The sequence below is a fragment of the Anastrepha obliqua genome, chromosome 1 (genome assembly GCF_027943255.1).
Source record: "Anastrepha obliqua isolate idAnaObli1 chromosome 1, idAnaObli1_1.0, whole genome shotgun sequence".
NCBI classification, from domain to species: domain Eukaryota; kingdom Metazoa; phylum Arthropoda; class Insecta; order Diptera; family Tephritidae; genus Anastrepha; species Anastrepha obliqua.
The window spans coordinates 165,134,587-165,155,575 of record NC_072892.1 but is presented as its reverse complement, the minus strand read 5'-3'; the positions used below and the strand labels follow the sequence as shown (position 1 = coordinate 165,155,575).

Genomic DNA, 20,989 nt, shown 5'->3' with positions numbered 1-20,989 from the left:
GCCGAAAAATCTCCTCGCACCCAGCGAAGAGAGTACGGCGGCCCCCGAGATGGATGTCGATAAGCCTCTCTCACAAGTTTCGACGATTGAGTCCGATTCGGAATCAAACAGCGAACTTGTGGGAAACTTATTCAACATTCAACTCGAGGACGAGGATAGTCTCTTAGATAGCGGTGATGACGCGAACGCCACAGTCATCAAATGTCCGTCTAAAAGTGCTGCAGATTAATCTGCACCACTCTAAGGCTGCCTCGGCAGCCCTCATTCTTCGTCTCTCTGACCTCAGAGAAGACATCATTCTCATCCAAGAACCTTGGATATCAAACAACAAGATATGCGGCCTGAAAGATAGGCACTACACCTTGTTTCAAGGTGAGGCTAATGTCAGATCGCGCTCTTGTATTCTCATTCGAAAACATATTAATGCTTTTCTTCTTCCCTTTAGCAATGCTGACACCACTGCCATAGAGGTTGAAGCAGTCCACGGCCCGATTTGGATTGTGGCGGCTTACATGCCTTACGACGCAGCGGAGGCGCCTCCTCCTGAAGCAGTGAGGAGGCTCGTCAATACGGCGCATCTGAACCAGAAACGCATCATCATTGGAGCAGACGCTAATGCACATCACATTGTTTGGGGCAGTACAAACAACAACACACGAGGTGAGCAACTTTTTGATTATATTCTAGCGAATAAGCTTGATATATGTAATAGAGGTGATGTCCCTACGTTTCTTAACTCGTCTAGAAGAGAGGTACTCGATATTACTCTTGCTAGCGAATCATGTACACAACTGGTGCAGGACTGGAGCGTTGATAAACAGCACTCTTTTTCCGACCACCAATATATAACATTCACCTTAAAAGCCGAAACGGCAAAACCCATGAAGTACCTTAACAAAAAACGTATGAATTGGATCAAATATAAAGAACATCTTGCCAATGGACTTCCTGATATCAGGCAGTTTGAAATGGCAAATAAAAACGATATCGAAAACGCTGTCAACATGATAACGAAGACGTGTCAAAGCGCAGCACGACAATCTTGTCCCCTGACAAAAACAGGAGGTAAGCATAAACCTTTTTGGTGGACTCCAGAAATCTCAGAACTTCGCAATCGAACTCGGAAACTCTTTAACCAATCTAAAATTACAGACGAATGGGAAGAATATCGACAATGTCTCAAAGACTTTAAGAAAGCTGTCAGAAGTGCAAAACGCACATCCTGGCGATCATACACTCAAGAATTAGAGAACACCTCAGAAGTAAGCAGACTACGCAAGATTCTTGCATCAAACCCAGTCTCTCCCAGTTTTATCATGACTCAAGATGGAACTTGGACTACTTCAACTGACCACACTCTTAGAATACTTCTAGAATCTCACTTTCCAGGCTGTGTTGCCAACCTACCTGCACTTCCCAGCACTCCTCAGAGTAATTATGGGAATAGATCAGATCTAATCAGCTCTAATAGCATCTCTACAGCAATACTAAGCTTTAAAAAATTTAAATCACCAGGTCCTGACAACATCATTCCAGCAGAACTTCAAGAAGGACTGGAAATTCTACTGCCTTGGTTAACAAGGATCTTTAACAAGTGTTTAAATCTCTCTTACCTTCCGACAACATGGAAGAAATCGAAGGTAATATTCATTCCGAAAACGGGGAAACCTTCACACTGCAAAGCAAACGACTTCAGGCCCATTAGCCTAACCTCTTTTTGCTTAAAGGCTTTTGAAAAAGTCTTAGATGAGCAAATCAAAACCCAACTTGATACCAAGTTGATCTCTGAGGCACAACATGCCTACACTAAAGGGAAATCGACTGAAACGGCACTTCATTCACTGGTGCAAACAGTGGAAACTTCCCTTCACAATAAGGAGTACTCTCTTGTCGCATTTATGGACATAGAAGGTGCTTTTAATAATATTGAACCCAACGCTATTTTATCTGAAATTGCCAAATTGGGTATTAATTACTCCATCCGAAAGATGATCGAACAAATGCTCCAAAATAGAATAATCACTTCAGAGCTTGGGCTAAGCCGCATGAGAATGTACGCCGTCAAAGGCACTCCTCAAGGCGGAGTACTTTCACCCCTTCTCTGGAATCTCGCTGTAAACAGTTTGCTTCGAAATCTCGGAAAAGCAGGCTGCAAGGTTGTAGCCTATGCAGATGATATTGCTCTCTGCGTGTCAGGCAAACACCTGAATACCCTCACTGAGCTCATGCAACGCTCAATCAATATTCTGTCAAAATGGTGCACCGAATGCGGACTAAATGCGAATCCAGCAAAGACAGATCTTGTTCTCTTCAATAGGAAACAACAATCTCCTCCACTGCAAACAATAACTTTAAAAGGGGAATCATTACTCCTATCTGACTCAGCTAAATATCTAGGAGTTATTCTAGATAGGAAGTTGAGTTGGAAATTGAACATCGAAAACAGATGTAAAAAAGCTTTCATAGCTCTCTATACTTGTAAGAAAGCTATAGGCAAAACCTGGGGTTTTTCACCTCGGATCATTTATTGGATATATACCTCGATCATCAAACCGATACTCTTCTACGGTGTGGTTGTATGGTGGACAGCACTCGAAAAACGGTGCAGAGTAGCCACAATTGATCGAGTTCAAAGAACAGCCTGCCTCCTGATAACAGGATGCTTAAGTACAACACCTACTAAGGCTTTAAATACGTTGCTTCACTTGTTCCCTATCGATCTGGCTGGCAAAGCGATTGCAGCGAAAGCAGCGACACGCATGAATGCTATATCGAAATGGAATAAGTATCTTGGCCATTCGGCCATACTGAACAGGAACACTGTTATCTCTTCCGACATAGACTATCATGTAAGTCTTCCATCACCACCCTTGCTATTCTCCTGTTCACTCCCAACTAGGGAAGAATGGAAGACAAATCTAACCGAAATCGATGGCCCACTGATTATATATACAGATGGTTCAAAACAAGACGGTAAAGTGGGATTTGGAATCTTTTCCAAATCCCCTCACATCAATCTATCATTTAGATTACCCGACTACTGTAGCGTATTCCAAGCGGAAGTATGCGCTATCTGGTATGCTGCGAAAACTCTCTTAGAAAATAGAATATCACTAGAGGATATCCGCTTTTTCACCGACAGTCAAGCGGCCGTTCGAGCACTCAGCTCCTCTTATACCCACTCAGATGTGGTTCGATCCTGTCTCTTATCTCTTAACGAGATAAGTGTTCAGAATTCTGTCCAAGTTATCTGGATACCGGGTCACAGTGGATTCGAAGGTAACTGCAAAGCTGATGAGCTCGCAAGAGCTGGAGCTGCGCAATCAAATGTTAGTAACTTACCCACAATCCACATTCCGCTCTCAACATGTAAATTACTCATTGATCGAGAATTTCACAGCATTGCTGATCGGAGGTGGCGAGTGGAAACTACTTGCGTTACGACCAGACAAATCTGGCCATCCTACAATCTGAAACAGACAAAAACCCTTATAAGTCTTTCGAAACACGAACTAAGGCATATAATATCTCTTATCACCGGCCACTGCCTGTTGGGCACTCACGCACGTCGGCTCGGGGTTCCTCAAAACGACCTGTGCAGATACTGTGAGGACGAAGATGAGGAAGTATCGAGCAGACATTTGCTGTGCAGTTGTCCCGGTCTAGCCAGAAGTCGCCTCGCTCTTCTTGGCTCTCCAACAATTGACAATCTTTCAGTACTCTCGAACCTGAAAATCGAATCTCTCATCAAATTCTCGAAACGAATTAATATCTTTGACCAAAATCCACAATAAAAATCTCGGTTAGGTGGGGAAATCATGTAACATAATGAGCTCCAGGGCAACACAACGGACCCAACTTGCGGTCTATGTGGCACTCCGACGCGGGGTCACCCTTAAACCAACCAACCAACCAAACAAAATAAAATAAGAGAAATTATATGACATGCCAGTAAAATAAATAAAATAAAATAATGCATTAAAAATCGAAGCAATCGTTTATTGCTAAAAGCATGAAAAAAATCCAGTACTATACAAAAAGGTAGAAAAACTAATAATAATTTATCGAACAAGCCTTCAAGCTGACATTCGACTTAAATGCACCAACATTAAAGTCCATAAATAATTTCCACCTAAAACAGGCTACTTTTTCAATTAAAACCTTGCTTTCCCATTCACCAAATATTCCACCTGCTATTTAATCTGCGCCTTGGCTTACGGTGGTACGTGCTCCCGATGGCATTCACGCAGCTTAATTTGCTTTCACAACTATTCAGCTTTTAATTGCATACCCGCTTTTAGCGTACTATTTATTTCACCAACTTCCGTTTACGGTGAGTTTTAATGGGCAAACGGTGTGAATGATTGCCAATAAAAATTTTATATATATATTTTTTAATTTTAATAAAATACCTGCCTTTCTATATCAACTGCAGCAAGTGACACAAGTACTGGTATTAGTTGTGGACGTTGATGAAACAGCTGTTTTCAATGTCTGGTTTTTATGCCAATTATTGTCGCCTTGTTGTACTGCGCACGGGTGCAATGTACTCTAATTCGCAGCGCCGTAGATGTCAGCAGCAGGTTTTTTTTGTGTTTCTTTTGGATTGAATCGTCCAACCGGATGGTGTAACCAAAAGTGTATAAAACCGCAGCGCTTCAGGTTAATGATGTTTTGCCAAATATGGCATGCGGTCGTTTAATTGCGCTGTGAGGGGACTAAATGAGGAGCACCTTAATATAGTCGTTTGGATGTTTGTGTGCGTGTGTGAGACTTCATGACTGAGACAAATTTTACGTTCTTGTTACTCATTTCTTTATATTGGGCGATTTATTGTTAAGTGATCGAAGTATTTGGAGATTTTTTAAATTGTGATAAATGTTGGCTATCTGTTGGCTTGAATACGAAGTAAACTGAGAAAATTTTGAAGGAATATTTCTGTAAATTTAAAAAAAAATTATAAATTTGGAACAAATTTTTATAATCTTGAAAAAAAAAAATTGAAAATTTAAAAATGATTTTGTTTAAATACAAATTTATGTAAAAGCAAAATAGTTAAACAATTTTTTTTAATTAACATAAAATATGTTTAAAAAAATTATATTTGGAAAAATACTTGTATAATTAAAAAAAATGTTATAATTTTGAAGAAAAATTTTGTATTTTTTATAAATTTTTTCACAATTATAAAAAAAAGTCAATTTAAAAATAAATTTGCTTAAATATATCATAAATTTATGTAAAATAAGAAAAATTAAAAATTTTTTTTAGCATAAAATATATTAAAAAAAGTAATATTTTAAAAAATACTTGTATAATTAAAACAAAAAATTTAATTTTGAAGACAAAATTTTGTACTTTTGGTATTTTTTTTACAATTTTGGGATTATATCTATCAAAAAAATATATTTTTTTATTCATTCAAAAATATTTGGGAAATTTGGGTTATTTGTGGGCTTGATTCTAATAAGAAGTAGGTTAGGTTAGGTTGAAGCGGTTGTCCTGTGGGACACACTCAGGCTCATAGCCCATTGTGATGCCGCGTGGGGAGCTCTCCCTATTAAGAGTAAACTGAAAATATTTGTATAATTTGAAAAAAAATCTATAATTGAAGAAAAATTTTATAATTTTAAAGAACAATTTTGTAATTTTAAAGAAAAATTTTATAATTGTAACGAAAAATTTTATAATTGTGAAATTGTTTTTATAACTAAAAAAATAATTTATAAATAAAAAAAAAATTATTTATAAAAATTAAATTGAAAAAACTTTAGCATAAAATATACCTTAAAAAAATATTTGAGAAATTTGGCTTATTTGTTGGCTTGAGTATAATAAGAAGTAAACTGAAAATATTTATATACTTTTAAAAAATTCTATAATTTGAAGAAAAATTTTATAATTTTGAAGTAAAATTTTATATTTTTGAAGAAAAAGTTTACAATCTTAAAGTTTTTTTTATAATTTTGAAGAATAATTTTATAATTTAGAAATTTTTTTTAATATAATTTTGAAATTTCTTTTATAATTCTGAAAAAAAAAGTTATAAATCTGAAAATTGTTTCGTTTGAATTTATTTTATATACCATTTTCAAAAATATAAATTTTTTGTTTACATAAAACCTACTATAAAAAAAGTTATTTGAGAAATTTGTATTTGTTTTACGTTTTTGTTTTTTATAAGTTTGAATAAAATTGTTTATAAATTTAAAAATAATTTTTCTTATACTTATGGTGTATTATATAAAAAAGTCAACGACCATACATACGACGCTGAAAACATCGCTTCTCGTCCGATTAGAGAAATTAAGCAGCGTCGGGCGCGGTTAGTACTTGAATGGGGGACTGCTTGGGAACAGCGCGTGTTGTTTGACCTTCCAGGCCTTAGTTGCTAGCGCTGCAAAGCAATCATTTACAAGTACATAATAAATTATTTAACAAATGTTTCACAATAAAAAATTAAAAAAAAAATTATATAAAAAAAAATTATATAAAAAAAAATTTAAAAAATAAATTTGTAAAAAACTTTGTAACATTTTTTTCTCCCCTTAACATGAAATATACTAAACATAAAAAGACACACATTTAAGAAAACAATTATATTTTTTGTTCACAATTTTTTGGAGAAATTTTTGTTTGGTCATTTTGGATTTTTTCTTTTCTTAATTATATATTAAACTATGCCCAGTAATCTCTGAAAGTTTCATAATAAGTATTCGGAAAACTTTTCGAATTATATTCAAATACTTACAACGAAAAACAAAAAAGTACAGATTATCTGCTTACTAATATACGTAGCGCCGCTTTGATCGATTTGCAAACGGACATAATACATGACTACCCAACCTACCTAAAGTAATTTTCGTTTATAATGCCAACTATATAAGCTCACTTCTTTATAAAGAGTTAACTTAGGTAATTACCTTACCGACTTGCCGCTTTGTCTGATCTGTTTTGCTACAATTTCTGAGCTGCTCAAATTAATCTCCACTTTTTTGCACGTAAACTTGAACTTATTGCTTTGTACTTTAAAATCCCACACTTTGCTTCAATTATTCAAATATAGTCATTTATTCAATTTTCGTCATATTCCACTTCTTCTTTGCAACGCCAAATTGGCAACGACCTTGGCAAAGTGTCAAATTTCAAAAGCACATTTATCGGGTGCCATTGTCTTTGTTGTTGCAAATAAGTACTTAAGTCTGCAAGTAATTTATATTTATGTACTACCAGTAAATACTCGTACACGTACATGAATGTAAGCAAATAAAAAATATAGTATTTCTGTGCATGGCAAGTAGATAAACTGTGTCATTGCCATTGAAGGGACAAGAGCTTTTTGGCACAAGAAGAAGCGTGAAGGAAATAATAGGTTAATTCAAGTAGATAAGATACAGTGTTGATATTCATGTTTTTAGGTGCATACATATACATACTTATGTATGTATGTACGGCAATAAAAAGCAGTTTATTGGGCTATGACTAAGTGCGTCCATATGCTGGAGTGTAGAGAGTAGATACTTAAGTCGGTCACATCAGAAAAGAAATTGAGCGAAATTTCGCAAGTTTAGAAGCAAAAATGGAGAAATATAGTGAAAATCTTTATCTATAAAAATTTCTAAAAATACTGTAATTCACTTAAGTGTTCATATTAATTTTATCGTTAATTGTTTTCCCATAATGGAATAATACAGTTGGAGGCACAAAAATATAGACACTAAATATAATTATATTATAGTTTTTACTACACTGATGTTTTTCATGCAAATATTTTGCTACTTTTATTAGTTCTTAACTCTGTGTAATAATAAAGGAGGAAGTTCTTCTTCTTCTTAATTGGCGCTATAACCGCTTACGCGATTTTGGCCGAGTTTAACAAAGCGCGCCAGTCGTTTCTTTCTCGTGCTAACCGGCGCCAATTGGACACACCCAGTGAAGCCAAGTCCTTCTTGACCTGATCTTTCCAACGCAGAGGTGGCCTTCCTCTTCCTCTGCTACCACCAGCTGGTACCGCATCGAATACTTTCAAAGCCGTAGCGTTTGTATCCATTCGGACGACATGACCCAGCCAGCGTAGCCGCTGGATCTTTATTCGCTGCGCTAAGTCTATGTCGTCGTAAAGCTCATACAGATCATCGTTCCATCGCCTGTGATATTCGCCGTTGCCAACGTGCAAAGGTCCAAAAATATTACGAAGAATCTTTCTCTCGAACACTCCAAGCGTCGCTTCATCGGATGTTGTCATCGTCCAAACTTCTGCGCCATACGTTAGGACGGGCATGATGAGAGTCTTGTAGAGTGTTAGTTTTGTTCGTCGAGAGAGGACTTTACTGCTCAGTTGCCTACTTAGTCCAAAGTAGCACTTGTTGGCAAGAGAGATTCTACGTTGGATTTCAAGACTGACATTGTTATCTGTGTTAATGCTGGTTCCTAAGTATACGAAGTCCTTTAGAACCTCGAAATCATAACTGTCAACAGTGACGTGGGTGCCGATACGCGAGTGCGCTGACTCGCAACAAGCCGCATCAAAGCCTGTTTTTTAACATCTCGCTAATTTGCGCCCACGCACCCAACGGAAGAGAAGGACGATGCGACCAAAGATTCCTTCTATGAGTGCGTGGAATGTTCCTATGAGCACTGCCCCCGCCAAAGAAGGAAGTTACACAATGGAAAAATTTAAAAAAAAATGTTATGCTGCTGATCATCAGATTTTTGATATCAAAGCCTGCAGCGTAGGGAGGAAGAGAGAACCAAGATGCTTAAATCTTAGTCCCGCGAGAGCAGGACAGCTAAGAAGAAGGTGATGAAATGATGATTCCATCTCATCCTCCCTGCAGTTGACGCAAAAAGGACTCGAAGTAATTCCAAGTCTTACGGCATGCATACCTCACTTATAGTGCGCCGCGAGAACACCCACGAAGTTTGAGAGCTGAGATTTTGTCATCCTCAGTGTGTCCCTCGAACGCCTCCGCTTCGCACGTGGCCAGAAGAATTTCACGACCTTAATGGTTGTGTACTTGCCCAACGCTCGCTCAGTTGACGCGAAGCCTATCGATTCAGGAGTAGAGCGCAGGTTGTCAAGGGGATCGCGATGCTCTCCTTTCGCGGCGACATTAACTCACATGTCCCTTGTCTAGCCAGCTCATCCGTTTCGCAGTTTCCGCGATGTCGCATGAGTAGGTACCCAGATTAGACTTATGCCAAAGAATTCGGATGCGATCGAAAGTGAAACCAGGCATTCCCTGAGCAGTTTCGAATGCACCACGCCTAGGACGCTAATTGCCGCTTGGCTGGCGGGGTAAATATTTATCTTTTTAACACTTATTACGCAAGTGAGTAGCCAATCAGCTGTTTCTTTGATTGCGAGGCTACCTCTGCTTGGAACACACTGCAGTGATCCGGTAACCTGAATTTGAGTCTGATGGGGAGCCCTTCGCACAATACTCCGCCTCCAATCCTCCCGTCCAATTTCGAGCCATCCGTGAACAAGTTCACCAAGCCCTCTCCCCCAAGTGTTGCACCCAGTCCACTCCATCCATGATGGAATATGGGTGGAGAAAGTTCCGCCTGGACCAAGCGAGGGTACACACTGATATGTTGTCAGGGAGATGAGCCCAAAGTTTTTGAGAATAGTAAAGTGTCGATAAGTGGCATCGAGTCTGAATCCCCAACCTCTCACCCTGATTGTGGTACTTGCAGCGGCAGTTTTGCCCGCAATGTCCACATTTTACATTATATTAAGCGCTATAGTAGCAGTAGTTTGAAGCGCCTTACTGGTTTCAATGAGTGCAGACCTTCGAACTCTCTCCAGCTTCTTTACCAATGTCATCCTCTCCAGTGAGTTCCACCAGACAATGACTCCATATAACAAAACTGGCTCTGTAATGGTATTATAGAGCCAAAATACAACTCTAGCCGAGAGAGCCCATCTTCTGCCAATGGCATCCTTGCATCCATACAGGGCTATTGTTACATGTCTTATTCTCTCCTCCTTGTTAGGGTTCCACGTTAGCTTACTGGCAAGGTTTAGACCTATATATTTCACCTTATCAGAAAGCACCAACGGAGCGCCCCCTATTGAAGAGATTTGAGCTCTGGGTAGTCCAAAAAATCCACATAATGACCTATTCACCTTATAACCAATTAAATGATCAAATTTAATGTCTCATTTTTCACAAGTACGTTTCACCCATATGTGCTCAGAGTCTTTGACAACCCCTAGTGAAAATTTCCAAGGAATCTTTTTGTAGAGCATATTAACCCTTTAATACCCAGTTTAAGAGGGCTTTTGAACAATTTTGAAAAAAAAAAATGGGTTAAATAGTCACATAACGGTACTACACAGTCACATAATGTACTACAGAAAAATTTTTTATTGAATTTTACTAAAAGTCTTCTAAGACGGAATTTAGGAAAAATCAATATTTGCTCTGGATTTACCATATTATTTAATATGGCATTTGATCAATATTGCGAGACTTTACACTTTAAAAAAAAACCCCCCAGTTGGGGTTTTACTATTCTAAAGGGTAATTTTGTAAGAGCTATAGGAAAGTTTTTCAAAAAAACACACGTAAAATTCAGAAAAATGCATGCAATTTTTATTTAAATCGATAGTACAGTCCATATAATTTATTGTTTGAAGATTATTTGCGCTTCAAATGGTCCATCCGCTTAGTCCAATGTTTCGGCCGGTATCTCACATATAAATGCTTTAATGTTGTCTTCCAATGCGTTAATTGAAGCAGGCTTCTCTGAGTAGACATGAGCTGTAACATAGCCCCACTAAAAATAATCTCAAGGCGTTATATCGCACGATCTGGGTGGCCAATTGACAGGTCCCGAACGTGAAATAAAATGTTCACCGAACTCGCCTGTCAACAAGTCCATTGTTACGCGTGCTGTGTGGCATGTGTGCTGAAACCACATGTCATGCAGGTCAAGCTCTTGCATTTTGGGCAAAAAACAGTTGGATATCATTTCACGGTAGCGCTCTCCATTCACAGTTACGTTACGATTAGCAGCATCTTTGAAGAAGTACGGTCCAATGATACCTGCAGCCCATAAACCGCACCAAACTGTGACTTTTCTGGATACATTGGTAGCTCTTGCAATTCTTCTAGTGGATCTTCACTCCAAAATCGACAATTCTGCTTATTTACGTACCCATTGATCCAAAAATGAGCTTCGTCGCTGAACACAATTTTTCGATAAAAAAGTGGATCTTCGGCCAACTTTCCAAGAGCCCATTCACCAAAAATTCTGCGTTGCGGTAGATCGTTCGGCTCCAATTCTTGCACCAGCTGTATTTTGAAAGGCTTCACGCCTAAATCCTTTCGCAAAATTTTTCACGTTGTTGAGTAACAGAGGCCCAATTGCTGCGAACGGCGACGAATCGATAATTGATGATCATCATTAACATTGGCCGATACAGCTGCGATATTTTCTTCAGTTCGCACTCTACGTAAGCTGGTTGGTAGTTTGATGTCCAATAATGTAAATTTGGTTCTAAATTTAGTCACAATAACTCGAATAGCCACTTCAGTGGGTCGATTAAACTGACCATAAAATGGAAAAGCGCGCGATAAACTTTCTTAACAGAACACGCATTTTTATAATAAAAGTCAATGGTTTGCAAGCGTTGTTTGTTTGTAAGGCTATTCGTGGTTAAATTATAGACCAAACTGAAGATGTTTGACAGTGAAACAAAACACGAAACGTGCGTCAGCTGTTTAAACCAACTGTTTAACAAGATAATAGCTAAAAAATCACCCATTACTTAAGTACTTTCATTCGAAAGTGGTTTGGTTTGGGCCCGAGCCGATGACCTGAAAATTGCCGCACTGTGTTATCAATTCTATGCCAAATCGAATACAAAGGGCCATTGGCAATCATGGTGAACAACCATTAAATAAATTTTGATAATTTAAACAGCATTTTTAATAAAATAACTAAATTCTTTTTATATCCTATCGATTTCCATTTCGTACCTATTTTAAAGACTTCGTGAATATTTCCTTTTTATTACTACTGTCACTAGTTTAAGTTTTAAAATATTTTTGAATTACTATTTATATTTGTTATAGTAATCTACAATATGAAATAAAAATCACATTCGAATGAATATCTGTTATTTGAAAAAACGTTTCCCCTATGAACGTGGTGGTACCTATTTTAATAATCATATGCGTATGTATGTATATAATAACAAAGCATTGCTTTTATTTCTATTGAGAAGGTCGCCTACTCTCCGAATCTCACACCTGTTAGTCCCTACAGCTCTTTAAATGCAAGCCTACTTACTACCTGCGCGAATTTTTCCTCTCTGCCACTGCACGTATGTATGTATTCTAACTCTCGCACTATCATATTACCATGCACAAGTGCATTCCAACAACTACCACAACCAGCTCATGCGATTTGAGCTCCCCTATTTGTCAGCTGCTTATCTGCGGTTGCCCACAGACAACAAATTGAGTATCGATTCCCATACATACTAGTGCATATGTATGTAAGCATGTGTGTATGGATGAATGAAGGTACTCATAAATAAGCGCTGCGTTGAGAACTTGTCACTCTAATTACTATTTACACAGTATAAGATATGGTTTGAGCTACTTCTGCTGAGGGCGCCTGGAAAGTGTTTGAAAGCAATCGCAATAACTTGGCGATTTATGAATGCCAGTTGGTGTTAAAAATTTGTATGTAAACAAGTGAATTTTTCGCAGCTACTTGATCGGTATAGTGTGGGTACATACATACATACATACGCGTTATTTACCATTGAGATATGGAGAGAACTGCTTACAAGTGAATTTCTCTACAATTAAGACATGAATGTATGTATGTATGTATGTAGATACATATTTGTATATTTGTTTGATACATTTTTGCATGGCACTATGAAATTAAGCTTCTGTAATGTATTAATAAAAAAAAGTATGAAAAATTAATTATTAATAAACTCCCACATTTAAATTTTCATTCAGGCACAGGGGTTGTATGATAATTACTTGGGCTGGGTCAGACATAGCACTGCTAATATTTTAAAAGTGGCATTTTTTTCACAACGCTGCTGCGCATTTAAGTTTGCAAATGATATCCATTTAAAAAAAAAAACTTATGATTCAATAAATTATTATGAAAATGGTCGATCTTTAAGAACAACATATCGCAAAATTCGATATTTTTCGTGTTAGGTTAGGTTAGGTTAAATGGCTGCCCTAGCTTAGGGCACATTTGGACAAATATTGAAAATTCGTCCGTTGTGATGCCATACAGAGAAGAGGAGAAAGGAGAAGGGAAGGAAGAAGGAGCCTTGGGATTAGAGACGATGATGACCATGCATTTTACGATGACGCCGACGGTGGCTGATTTGGGTTCGTAATTAGCCGCAACAAGCTACTGATGAACTTCACCAAATTTGTGATATTTAGACCCGCGATATCCGTAGGCGTAGCGAAAAGAATGAGAGCCTAGATGTCTAAATCTTTGCTAGGCGAGAGCAGGGCACCTGAGAAGAAGGGGTTGAGATGATTCCACCTCGTCCTCAAGACAGCTTCTGCAGAGCGGACTTGAGACAATCCTAAGTCTGACCGCATGAACACCTAACGAGCAATGTCCGGTAAGAATACCCACCAAATGACCGCCAGAAGGATCTCGAACGTTTGCGCACTAGCCCAGCGCTCGCTGAGTTGACTCGAAGCCCATATTTCCAGGAGTAGACCACAGGTTCTTAAGGGCACCCCAATTCTCTCATTTAGTGACGAAACCATGTCCAAAGTTCCCTGTCTAGCCAGCTCATCAGCCCAGCAGTTTCCCTCTATGCCCCTGTGAACGGGAACCCAAATGAGACTGATGTCGAAGTACTCGGATTTTTCGTGTAAAAATAATCGTCAGAATGAGTCGGCAATTCAAAGGTTGGTGAAAACATTTCAAGAAGTTGGTACTGTCGAGGTAGAAAAAGGACTGGTTCTGTTGAGATAATTACTGCTGTAGCGCAAAGTGTTGTTGAACAACCTTCAACTACTTCAACATCGATATTTCGACGTTCTCAACAAGGCGGATTTTTCTCATGAATCGACTGTTTGGCGGGTTTTCCCCGCAGACGTGCTCATGAGGGACATTTAAAAGCTTTTATTTTTCACATTTAATTGTTGAGAACCGTATTTTGAATAAAAAGTAAAACCGGAAAGTTCTAAGACGAACTGTGCTGTGGGAGCTGGCCTCTATTCGGAACCGCTCAATTTATCCAAATTTATTCGAATCAGGGCTTCATAGCTGCCTTAGATTCCAATGCCATTTCATACAAACTAGTTTTACAGTTTAGAGAGGAACTAAAATTGCTGGGTCACTGGCTTCAAATTACTCTCATATGGGTTCCCGGACACAGGAATATAGAGGGTAATGAGATAGCAGACGAGTTAGCAAGCAGAAGTGCGGCACTAGACAAAGCAGAGGCGCTGAAAGTAGCTACGCAATTCAATATAATAAAGGCATCTATTGCGTCACACTACCAAGCTTTAGCCGAATTAGGGTGGAAGCAATCAACTACAAGCTCCGCAGCAAATAAAAAACATGGCTGTCGTACAACATCCAAAAGACGAATTACCTATTAGGATGCTTTCGCTCAAACATTTCTCGTATTACTACAAGCCTTACGGGTCACTGGAATCTAGGGGATCGCGCTGCCCTTCTCAACCTTCCCTTCAATCACATCTGCAAAAGCTGTCAACCGGAGGGTGTGAAAGAAAGTCTTTTCCACTATTTATGTATGCGAATATCCAGGTTTAGCCAGAACAGAACCCGCTCTTTCTGTAAACCTTTCCTACAGCAAATTAATGAAATCTTAGATACAGATATACAAAATTTACTGTTATATCTGGAACTCGCGAAATAGATCTGACTCATACAAAAAAAGTCACGCGAGAACATTGGTAATAAAACGGTATTATTTCAGTAAAAATACTCAACCACTTCCACAACAATAACAACAACAAAATTTGATAAAATCTAAATTTTTACATTTTTTTAAACAACATCTAGGCGCGTCTTTTGAAATACCCTTTACTTAGCACAAAGAAAAAATGTGTTTCCTTTTTTTATATTTAACTTGTGAACTGGAAAGTTAATTAATAAATCACTCAAAATCAATTTTTTGATCGACAACTTTTAGTACAGAATTGATATAAAGATAGAAGCTATCATTCAATTTTTGGAAAAGATTGCTTAGATTGTGCACAAAACTGTATTATAAGCATGTAGACACGAGTATGCATAGCTAAGACTATTAGTATGATAAAAAAGGGTGGTTAAATTTCAAGAGCCGATGTCGATTTTGAATAAAATACAATCGCTTTAGGAAATTATTGACATTTCTCTTTATTATGATAATATTGGTATGGCTCAATTACGCATGGAACAATATATTGGCTAAATGGTCGCCGCGGCCTTGGCGGCACACCTCCATCCGCTGGTCCACATTTTCTATGACGCTGAGGCATAATTGAGGTCCTCTGCCGTTAATGTGCCGAATTATCTCATCCTTTGAATTGTTGCTGGCTTATCGACGTACACCTTTTCTTTCAAATAACTCGAAAGAAAGAAGTCCAACGGCATCAAATCTCATCATCTTGGCGGCCAATTGACATCGCCGCGACGTGAGATTATTTGGCGATCAAATTTATCGCGCAAAAGAGCCATTGTTTCGTTAGCTGTGTGACAAGTGGCATCGTCCTGTTGAAACCATACATCGTCCACATCCATATCTTCCAATTCGGGCCATGAAAAGTTCGTTATCATCTCACGATAGCGAACACTATTCACAGTAACTGCCTGACCGGCCTCATTTTGGAAAAAATACGGCCCAATGATGCCGCCGGCACATAAACCGCACCAAACAGTCACTCTTTGTGGGTGCATTGGTTTTTCGGCAATCACTCTTGGATTATCATTCGCCCAAATGCGGTAGTTCTGCTTATTGACGAATCCACTGAGTTGAAAATGTGCCTCATCACTGAAGATGATTTTCTTCGAACGCCCGTTTTGATTTGAACGTCCGTTTTCATAATAAGCCTGAATAACTTTAACGAGTTGCTCGATTGTGTATCTTTCCATGGTTCAAATTGAGTTAGTCTGAAATTAAAAAATGTTAAATGAAATGCAGAAAAAAACTTGACGTTTAGATGTGGTTCACATTCAACACCGGCCTTTCAACTTAACCACCCTTTATATTGCAGCTGCAATAAATTGAACGTGCCGAAGCAAATTCCTCCTTTATGCGCTCTTCACCAATTTATTGCCAATCTATTAAATTTGAATATTAATTTATAATAATCTTGAATGCTTGAAAAACTAATGGGTTATTATTACTTGATTTTATATATTATATAAACATGATTTTTTTGTTGTAATAATAACAATTATTATCAACCATATCTTTATTGACAATTTAATATTCGCCATGTAATTATTCCTTCAAATTAATACACAACCGATGACTTTTACTTAACACATTTCTCTTTTGCATTTCATTGCAGGTAAGCAACAAGAAAACTTAGTCAACGTCAGTAAATATAAGCGCATTAACACCGTTAATACAACGAACAACGAGTGAGTCATTCAGCCATATGTATGTAAGTAGGTCTATGGCTACATATAAACGTTTGCACGTCCAATAATTTTCCATTAGTTAAACAAAGGCATTTCAGTATTTGTTCAAATGTTAACTTCGTGCATATATTTGCATATGTATGTCTGTGTGTGTGTGAATGAAATTGTTTTCAATTATTAACAATGGCTATATAGCAGATGCATACGTAAATAATTGCTCATCTACCGGAAGGTGGAGTGCAAAACACTCTGCACCCCGAAAATCTAGGAACGCAAAAAACGATTAGGCAGCTCACTTTGAAAGTTACTCATACCACTTAGCGGCAAGTGCTGGAGCGGCGAGTGATGGATCATTTATTTTGAATTAGTTCTCAATTATTAACGTCAATGTAAAGTTGAAAGCACTACATCAGCACGCACTAATATACAGGGTCTTTCAAGTTCTAGTTTGTTTTTCAAATTCAAATCAAACGCAAATTTTTAATGAAAATTAATTAGCTGTTTATTGATTGCTGATATGTAGTAAAAGAGTATAAAATTTATGAATGATAAATGATATTTTTTTTGTAACAAATTAACTGCTTTGTTCGCTGTGTGGCAAAATGCACTGACTATGAACCAGCGTTCAGCAACTTCCTATATTTTTTACTGCCTTTGTTGCTGCTTAAACTTACATATAACACTGGGCCATAATTGGAGGGTCATTATCTGTATGTGTAATGATTCCAGCACTGGATGAATCACCGAGACCTCAAAATCATTTTGCATTCTTTGGGCAACTTTCTTTGCTGTGGCCATTTTAAGTTTGCAATATTTGGCCTGATTGTTTTCAGCATAAATGAGAAAAGAGTTAAAATACATATCGAAAAGTAGTAAAATTTTAAGAGGAATAATTTTCTGAAACATTTCAACCTATTAGCTCCCTCACAAAAGGGTCCTTTTGATCACTTTTTTAGAAAATCCGAATAAAATGACATTTTGAAGGTCGCTAGAGGGTTAATATCCTTTTACAAAGGAAATATCGCTAGAGGGACGTTCTAGAAAATTATTTGCCACGATTGTTTCCTTCGGACAAAATCTTTTTAGAAAGCGTCTGCCGATAGAGGGTTAAAATCTTCTAAAAAATGATTTGCCATAAAATTTTACTCAGACAAAATTTTTTTATAAAAATCTGAAAGAGGGTTAAAATGTTCTAAAAAATTATTTGTCGTGAAATTTCCTTCAGGAAAAATCTTTTTCGAAAGGGTCTATTGCTAGAAAGTTAAAATGTTCTATAAAATTATTTGCCATAAAATTTTACTCAGACATAAATTTTTTATAAAAATCTGGAAGAGGTTTAAAACGTTCTAGAAAATTATTTGCTATAAAACTTTACTCAAACAAAATCTTTTTACGAAGTATCTGTCGCTAGAGGGTTAAAATCTTCTAGAAAATTATTTGCCATGAAATTTTACTCAGACATAATTTTTTCATAAAAATCTGGAAGAGGGTTAAAATGTTCTAAAAAATTATTTGCCACGAAATTTCCTTCAGACAAAATCTTTTTAGAAAGGGTCTGCCGCTAGAGGGTTAAAATCTTCTAGAAAATTATTTGCCATAAAATTTCACTGAGATAAAATTTTTTACAAAGGATATGTCGCTAGAGGGCTAAAATTTTCTAGAAAATTATTTGCCATAAAATTTTACTCAGACAAAATTTTTTTATAAAAATCTGGAAGAGAATTAAAACGTTCTAGAAAATTATTTGCCGTAAAATTTCACTCAGACAAAATCTTTTTACGAAAGATCTGTCGCTAAAGGGTTATTTGCCATGAAATTTCACGTGGGGTCCGCTTAGACAAAATCTTTTTACAAAGGATATGTAATCCCACGGAAAATGAATGAATGATTATTTTGAGGTTTTACTAAATGGGGCTAGAATCTTGCGTTGGAACTATTGACAAAAAAATATTGCCTCCAAAAATGCTGGAGCACAGTGTAATTGGTGCTTACAATCTTTATGGGTTCTAGATTCTGGGTCTGTTTGGCTGAGCTCCTCATCCTATTTATGCCGTGCGTCCTCATGTTGTGCCACAAATGGCGGTATCTACAATTTAACGCCACTTCTGAACCGCAGAAATTTTTTATGAAGAGTTTTCTCATGGCAGCAATACATTCGATGATTTACCATTCCCTTCCGAGCAGTGACTGCTATCAGAAAAAAACTGTTGCTATCATTTGGTGCTCCATGCCCAGAGCGACAAATCCATGCACTTCCGAGCGCTAGTCTCGCAACAAATCATTTGGCTATGGCGGCTGCTATTTATGCTTCTGAGAATTTATCAGTCGCAGTCGTAGGACAAGCGATCACTAAAAGACTGCAAAATACTTTGATAGTCGAGAGTTTCGACAGTTGATTTTCGAAGTTGAAACAGCAGCATCGTTTTCGCTTCGGCAAATAATGCAATTGCAATTACGTTGACCGCAGCTTTTTAATCACTTCTATCAAAAATAGGCCAAAAAGGCTACACTCCATTCACTTTAAAAAGTTTAATGTTGCTGTTGTAACAGCTTAAAATTATTACCCGTAAGTTTTTGGGCAAAGCTGCTGAAGCGACATTCCATAGCCGAACATTAATCCGATTCACTCCGGCAGCGTATGAGCGATTACCGAGTCTTCTTCAATGTGTGCCCTCATAGAAGCGATATTTTCAATTCTGTCTTTTGAATGAATTTAAATTATTTTTTGATACCTTTCAATAGAATAGCCATTGCGAGCATGCACTGATACTTTTAATGGCTTCATCGTAGTTTGTCGGCCAAAATTTTTTCGATTCCGTTGTTGTACGATGACGATGACCTAAAGAAATATCGGCACTCCTGCGAAATTGTGAACTTTCATAGTTCTACTATTTTGGTGCCATTTTCTTATTTTTATAAGAGCAAAAGTGAACTTATTTTAATAAACTGCTAATTTTCTATCAAAGATCTGTCAAAAGAGGTGTCATGAAACAGTGGCAGGGTGAAAGAAATAAACTCAAGTTGGAAAATCTCTGTACCAACTCTTGCTAGTTTCAGCTTCTTATTTGCAAACTGGGACGCTGCCAATTTTCTGGTTCACTTCAATACTAGTTAAAGAGTAAACTTACTCTTGTCCGACTTTCAAATTTCATAACTAAGGTATTTGGAAAATGGTTTTGAGGATTAATACTCGTACCAATTGAAATTTCTGTTTCTGTATACTTTTAAGTTCTTCGTATACGGATTTTGTCCAAGCAGATCCCCAATGACATTTCACGGCAAATAATTTTCTGAACACTTTAGAGTCTTAAATCACATCCTGAACTAATTTTTCTGACTTTTGAAAATTTTTATTTTATAAATAATAAAATTTTACAAATAATTCGGTGGAACATTTTAACTCCAGCGAGCTTATCGAAGTAATTTCCAAGAGATTTCAAAAAATGTATTTTTTTGTTTAAACCTTAAACGTTAAAAATCCACTAATGAAATTTTTTGGGAAATAATTATCTCGAATATTTTAACTCTCTAACGTCCTTAGAAAATATTTAAAAATATTTGTTTTCCTAATTTTTTTCGAAAAAATTTATTTTTTTTTCACTTTCATGTTCTTACACAAATTTTGTCTGAAAAGACCCTTAATAAAATTTTACAAATAATTCGGTGGAACATTTTAACTCCAGCGAGCTTATCGAAGTAATTTCCAAGAGATTTCAAAAACTTTTTTGTTTTTTTAAAAACCTTAAACCATAAAAATCCTCTAGCCAACTTTTTTGGAAAATAATTATTTAGAGCATTTTAACCCTCTAACGACCTTAGAAAATATTTATAAATATTTTTTTTTTTTTAATTTTTTTTGAAAAATGTATTTCACTTTCACAAAAATCTTATCACTTTCATGTTCTTCTGACACAGATTGTGTCTGAAAAGACCCCTAAACATATTTTACAAATTATTCCGTGCAACATTTTAAGTTCCAGCAAGACATCGAATTAGTTTCTAAAAGATTTCAAAGAACGTGGTTTTTTGTTTAAAACCTTAAACCTTTAAAAACTCTTAATGAACTTTTGTGGGAAATAATTATCTCGAATATTTCAACCCTTTAGCGATCTTAGAAAAAAAAATTTATTTTTTTGAAAAATTTATTTTTTATTCACTTTCATGTTCTTCTTACACAGATTTTGTCTAATAAAATTTACAAATTATTTGGCGACCTCAGAATATAGGTACACATATATTTTTGGAACTTTTTCAAAAATTTAAAACACAAAATTAGTAAAAGTTATCCATTTGTGACAGATTTTAAAGGCTAAAATGTTCGTCCCATTTTTTTTTTTTCTGTTCTTTTTTCACTTTAGATTTTAATTAGATTTTACTA

General features: G+C 36.7%; 1 protein-coding gene across 1 annotated transcript in view; it reads left to right on the top strand.

The window, feature by feature from the left end:
• The first annotated feature begins 512 nt into the window (after positions 1 to 512).
• The window catches only part of LOC129238271 (disintegrin and metalloproteinase domain-containing protein 12), a 148,451-nt gene continuing 127,974 nt past the window's right edge, over positions 513 to 20,989 (top strand). Inside the window, exon 1 of the mRNA XM_054873313.1 lies at positions 513 to 660. Coding sequence (XP_054729288.1) covers positions 513 to 660 — 148 coding nt within the window. The remainder of the gene's footprint in view (positions 661 to 20,989) is intronic.